Source organism: Mustela nivalis, assembly GCF_964662115.1.
Source record: "Mustela nivalis genome assembly, chromosome: 6".
Classification (NCBI taxonomy): domain Eukaryota; kingdom Metazoa; phylum Chordata; class Mammalia; order Carnivora; family Mustelidae; genus Mustela; species Mustela nivalis.
Genome location: NC_139025.1, coordinates 93,315,825 through 93,322,720, shown reverse-complemented (window position 1 = coordinate 93,322,720; position 6,896 = coordinate 93,315,825). Strand labels below are relative to the sequence as shown.

Sequence of the window (6,896 nt, the reverse complement as noted above, 5' to 3'; positions counted from 1 at the left end):
ATGGTTGCAGTACATTAGTAAGTACTGAAGTTCCATTATAAGTTGCATAATTTGATTCTTAAGAACCATCTTAACCAATCAGTCACATCAGAAATGATCTCAAAACAGGAACCCCATCCTCTCTGTTGTCAGCAATCACTAGGATTGTATTTATTACTATGCTAAGCAGGAGGGAAGAGAAGGGTTATGCTTGTTTTATTATTTGAATTTTTTATACATGGAAATAAAATTAGAATTGCTAAATTCATACAGAACTTTGAAAACAGTAATAGGTAGTATTAGTGGGTAGGGCTAAGTAATGGATTTGGGATATGGTAGAGAAAAGTGTAATTTCCAAAAGGAATTCAATATCCATGATTAGGGAAATGTTGAAAAGAAATACTACTACTTTCCCCCAAAATTGGTAAAAATAACACACTATACTTTCAAGCTCCTTAGAATCCATCTTTTTCAACAACCACTCAGAATAAAATCATTTACATTATTTTTTTTAAATCTCCCACATCCTGCTGACAAATGTCCTGCTCTTACTAACTTAACAATGGCTATTGTTCATAGACTATTCACCATTTGTTAGAAATTTGTATTAAACAATTGCACATAATTCTTCAACAGTTCTGTGCTGTACTCATAATAAAACACCTTAGTAGGCATTCCAGAATCCTTTTTCAATTTTATCTCCTACTAAACTCTTTCACATTATCTCTCATGTGATTTTTTGCATTTTTTCTCACTTTTCATTTCACCACTGAATCACGTTTTATTATTTCCCTGTTATTTTTTATTCTATTTTTCATCTTTAATTTTATTTTGGATTAAATCTTTTTCTTCTAAGCACTTCCATATCACTAAATGGTAAGTATGAATTCCATTCACTATAAGGCCTCATACCTTCTTTTCTAGAATCTTCATTTATTTTAACTTCTCCTAAGACTGGATCTCTACATCTGTCTTAGCTCTCACGTTTCTATCCAAGCTTCTCAGAAACTATGAAAATTATTTTGGAATTCTGTCCCTCACTCATACCCTATAGAGTATTAGATTAGTGGGCATTTTGAGAATTTTTAATCCAGTACATTCATTTTAAAGAAGGGAAAACAGAAGAAGAGGGAGCTGAAATTCAATCATCTTGCTATCATTGTTATTTCTAGAATACAAATAAAATCCATTAATGATTATTGGGGAGCCAGGGTTTCTCTATGAATCAGAAGATGATAAATCTTACTGCTAATAATTGTCTAAATCTATCATGCACTCACTAAATACAAAAATTGTCTAAAAAACTTTGCTTTTACTATTTCATTTGAAATTCATAATAACCATAAGAATTGAATATAATTAGTATCCACATTTGTAAAAATGGTAAAAATAAGACTTAAGTAGGGACCTTAAAATGTCCATGGATTACATTTAAAACTTGTGCATTACAAATTGCCTCACATATCAAAACTGTGAATAAGGATTTGTCTTAGTTTGTTGGAGAGGTTTCCAATGACCAAAATATAAAATTACCATTATGGGCTACAAAACCTCTAAGAGCACTTTTTCAAAAATGGATGTCATAAAATGCTGCTATAAATGTAAATATCATATAATATTGCATTTACTTAAGAGCTAAGAGAGTGGTTACAGAATATAAACTGTTTTGAAGCTCGAGGAAAAGGAGCTAAATGTAGGCTGGGGGTACAGACTTAATCTGGCAGAGAGGGCAACATGAACAAAGGTATTTTATTAAGATAAGCCTAGCATAAATGGAAATACTAAGTAAACTTGAATAACTGGACTATAAGGCATCATCAAGAAAAGAGTGTAGGATAAAATTGTAGGTTTATATTGTGTGCATTTTGAAAGTGTTTGTGTAATAAACCACAGAAAGTCATTTTGTGAGTGAGCAGAATAAAACAAAATGAGACTTTGAATTGGAGTCTAATAATTCTGACTTCCTTCTTACTCTATTCTCCAAGGTAACTACAGAGGCTGTTTCTTGGAATGAATCAATAAGTGACACAAATTACTCCATGGTGACAGAGTTCATTTTTCTGGGACTCTCCAATTCTCAGGAATTGCAGATTTTCTTATTTGTGTTCTTTTTTGTATTCTATGTAGGAATTGTGTATGGAAACCTTCTTATTATCATAACTGTGGCCTCCGACTCCCACCTTCACTCCCCCATGTACTTCCTGCTGGCTAACCTCTCACTCACTGACCTGTGTCTGTCTTCTGTCACAGCCCCCAAGATGATTGCTGACTTTTTCAGTCAACGCAAAGTCATCTCTTTCAAGGGCTGCTTTGCTCAGATATTTCTCCTTCACTTTTTTGGTGGGAGTGAGTTGGTGATCCTCATAGCCATGGCCTTTGACAGATATATAGCAATTTGTAACCCCCTTCACTACACTACCATTCTGTGTGGCAATGTATGTGTTGGGCTTGTGGCAGCTGCATGGGGGACTGGTTTCCTCCATTCAGTGAGCCAGCTGGCCTTTGCAGTGAAATTACCTTTCTGTGGTCCCAATGAGGTTGACAGCTTTTATTGTGAACTACGTACAGTTATCAAACTTGCTTGTACAGACACCTATAGGTTGGATATCATGGTCATTGCTAACAGTGGTGTGCTCACTGTATGTTCTTTTGTTTTCCTAATCATCTCCTATGTTATTATCCTAGTGACCATCCAACGATGCCCTTCACATCAGTCATCCAAGGCCCTGTCCACTTTGACTGCTCACATCACTGTAGTTCTTTTGCTTTTTGGACCATGTATCTTCATTTATGCCTGTCCGCTCCCCATCAAGTCATTAGATAAATCCCTTGCTGTGTTTTATTCTGTGGTCACTCCTCTCTTGAACCCAATTATATACACACTGAGGAACAAGGACATGAAGACTGCAATGAAACGGTTGAGAAAATGGAATGTGAACTCTAAGGAAAAGTCTTAGATCTCCTGTAACCGTAAGGCTAATCTAAGACAATGACCTAGCAAAGTTGATGAATTATTTAGTAACCTTCATGAAAACCTTACCTTCCATTTCCATATCCTCTAGTAATACTCTAAGATCTTTCACATATACCCTCTCAATTTATCCTTTGACAATTTTGCATTTTATATTTTTGGATACAGATAACATGTTGATATGCTTTCCAATATTATCTCACTAACCCTCAGAACAATGCCAAAAATCTGCCAATATTTGTATGCTCCTGTGACTACCTGAGCAGTGCTGAGCATAATACAGGGAAAGATAGAAACTAGCCTGATTTATAATTTTTTTACATTTTACTCATTTTCGCTAAAAACATCAAGGAAGCAACTGCCACACACCTCACTCAAAAAATATTGTTAGTGATAAGCATATTTATCAGCTAACTTTTAATAGGTTTAGAAAAGAAACTCTTCACACTGTAATAGTTCATAGTTCCTCTCCAATCACTAGAGCAACCCATAATCCATGAGTTCATCATCAGGAGTGACAGGAAGAGGGAGTCTGCCTAATAGGCACTTAACATCCTGTGCATACAACAAAAGCTCATATGCAATAAAAGGTACATAGAAGGATCCAAGTCTCTCAAAAGGTTGGCACAAAGTACGTCATTTTGGTCTGTCCATGTCATTTTCCATGGTTAGCTTTTAAGAAAATAGAACTTTTGAAGTCAAACTAAGAACTTTTGAAATCAAAAGAGATGGGTTCAACTCTACTTATGCATTACTAACCATCACCAGGCATTTTGTCTAACCTGCTTAACCCTCAGTTTCCATGTGTGCAAAAGAAGGATAATAATACCTATACATATTGTTATTATGAGAGATAATGAGACAAAAACATAAATCAGATAAATAGCACATTTTGTGGCAAGTTATCTGGATGCAATAAATATCAAGCACTACTGTCATTATTATAAAAAAGCCTCTATGCCAAGAAACAAAAAGTTCTCAACCTTTATTTTATCCCAACATACTTGAAAAATAGGATATACATCAATCTTAACAGAGGCTCATTTGAGAACATGACAGTTGTAAGTGTGTGTTTATTTGCAAGTGTGTACCCATGCTCATACATCCTACCGTGCTGGAAGACATGCCAAAAAGTCAAGATAGAAGTACAGGAATATAATTTTTTTAAAAAGCTTGGCAAATTAGTCTGATACGTAGCTCCACTCTCCAGCAAGAATCACTGAATCAAGCTAATATTGAAGATTAAATGTTCTAAGAAAAAAAAAAACGCATGTAGTTTTCCAAAGTGAAGTTTGAATTAATAAATGAGAGTCAAATGATAAAAAAATAAAAATTATGTTTGCCACAGGAAAAAAAAAAGAGAATAGAAACTCCAGTAGCAGGTTAAAAACACATAAGTTTTAAATGCATGATAAAACCATGAGCAAGGCATAAAAGTTCAATGTGATATTAGAAAAAAAGTGTTTACAACTCACATCACAAATAACAATAGCTATAACAGTAAAGAACTTCTAAAAAATACCAGCAAACAGATAAATGGGCAAAGCATGAATATATAATTGACATTTAAGGGGATATAAATGATGCTTAAATACATAAAAAAAGGTTCAAGCTCTCTCGTATTAAGATATATACAGAGTAAAACCAATGTGAATATCTGTTTTGACCATAACATATGAAATATTTGACTTTAATAGTTAATAAAACAAACTGTTGGTTCAGCTATACAGAAAGGGGCACCATCTGCATTGTTGATAAGAATACAAAATAGTGTTACCTCTTGACATTACTTATGAAATTTAGCATGCTACTAACTTCTCATCCAACAATCCTAATTCTATCCTAACAACACATTTCAAAAATACAAAATAACCAATGCACAAGGTTACTTGTGGCAGCATTGTTTTTAACAGTAGAAGATTGGGAAATACCCAAAAGACAATAAGAAAAATACTGCATAAATTATACATAATGGAACACTATGGTACTATAAAAATTGCTGAGGAATATCTCCAAATAACATCTCTGGAGGAATCTCCAAGGTATATGTTAAATAAAAACAGTAAGCTGAAAAAGAATATCTCCAGGATGTTAATTTTTATGTTCAAAAGGGGATACATGTACTAGGCTTGTATGTATATATAATTTATAAACATATATTTTGTAAATACTTATAGAAATATATTTTCAACAGTAAACAAAAAATTAAAAATGGTTTCTTATGGAGAGAGAAAGACATAGGGCAAAGGACAGGGATAAGAGCTAGATTTTTCAGAATATGTCTTATTCTACAGGTTTTTTTTTTAAGATTTTATTTATTTATTGACAGAGAGATTACAAGTAGGCAGAGAGGCAGGTAGAGAGAAAGAGGAGGAAGCAGGCTCCCTGCTGAGCAGAGAGCCCGATGCGGGACTCGATCCCAGGACCCTGAGATCATGACCTGAGCCGAAGGCAGTGGCTTAACCCACTGAGCCACCCCAGCGCCCCTTATTTTACAGTTTTGACATTGAAATCATGTAAAAGTTTTTACATAATTAAAAATAAAATTAAATCAAAAGAAAATTTTTCTCTAAGGTAAGTCATAAAAGGAATCTCAAAAACTTTGAATATTAGTTCTCTGAATTGTGGTCAGAGAACATGACCACAATTCAATTAAATTAGAAAGTAACAACCATAAGATATATAGAAAAACCAGGTATATTAAAACTAACCATCTATCTCTGAACACTTTCAAGGAAGAATCTGAAAATATTTTAACTGAATTACAATAAAATTAGAATATGTCAAAATTTGTTATGCAACTAAAGAGAACTTTGAAATGTATTAGTTTAACATTGTGTTTCAAGTGGTAGAAAGCATTATCTAAGCTTCTCACTTAAAAAGTTAGGAGAAAAAAAGTACATTAAATCCAAATAAGCAAAAATCGAAATATTACACAAAAGAGAGGGAATCACTGATATAAAACAGACACAACATAAATTTTGTATTAGTCGGGTTCTCCAGAAAACAGAACAATAGGGTGTGTGTGTGTGTGTGTGTGTTCGTATGGATTTTAAAGAACTGGCTCACCCAGTTGAGGAGACTATCAAATGCAAAAGGCTGGCAGACTGGAGACCCAAGGAAGAAGAGCTGATGTTGCAAATTGTGTCCAAAGGCAGAAAAGCCCAGCCCACAATACAGAGTGGTCTTTACTGGAAGTGTTTTGTTTTCAGTGTTACTCTTATCTAAAAAATACCTCCAAAGATGTGATACAAAAATCAAAAGCTACAGAAAAATTAAATAAAATTAGACTCCGTCAAAATGAAATACTTTTTTTGTTCCAAATGTCACCATCAAGAAAGGCACAAGACAAAGAATGGGAATAAATTTGCTAATTACGTAAGATAAGGACCTCATATCCAAATATATTAAGAACTCTTGCAATTCAATAATTAAAATGACCAAAAAAATTAATAGGCATTTAAAATAAAAGATATCAAAGGATGAATACCCAACTTTTGTAGCAACATGGACAGGACTTGAAGAGATTATGCTGAGTGAAATAAGTCAAGCAGAGAGAATCAATTATCATATGGTTTCACTTATTTGTGGAGCATAACAGCATGGAGGACATGGGGAGTTAGAGAGGAGAAGGGAGTTGGGGGAAATTGGAAGGGGAGGTGAATCATGAGAGACTATGGACTCTGAAAATCAATCTGAGAGGTTCGAAGGGGCGGAGGATGGGAGGTTGGGGTACCAGGTGGTGGGTATTATAGAGGGCATGGATTGCATGGAGCACTGGGTGTGGTGAAAAAATAATGAATACTGTTTTGCTGAAAATAAATAAATTAATCTTTAAAAATTAATAAATAAATAAATAAATAAATGAGAATATATCAAATAATCATTAATTAAATTGAAAAATGCTCAACATCATTAACCATTACAGAAATGCAAATCAAAACCC

The 6,896-nt window shown here is 33.8% G+C and overlaps 1 protein-coding gene across 1 annotated transcript; it reads left to right on the top strand.

Moving 5' to 3' along the window:
- Positions 1-1,967: 1,967 nt before the first annotated feature.
- LOC309867800 (olfactory receptor 4F4-like) lies at positions 1,968-2,936 on the top strand (the record flags this gene model as incomplete). The annotated part of the gene is made up of 1 exon (XM_082736871.1): positions 1,968-2,936. The coding sequence occupies exon 1, from the start codon at positions 2,019-2,021 to the stop codon at positions 2,934-2,936; it is 918 nt and encodes a 305-aa protein (XP_082592997.1). The 5' UTR covers positions 1,968-2,018.
- Positions 2,937-6,896: the final 3,960 nt, after the last annotated feature.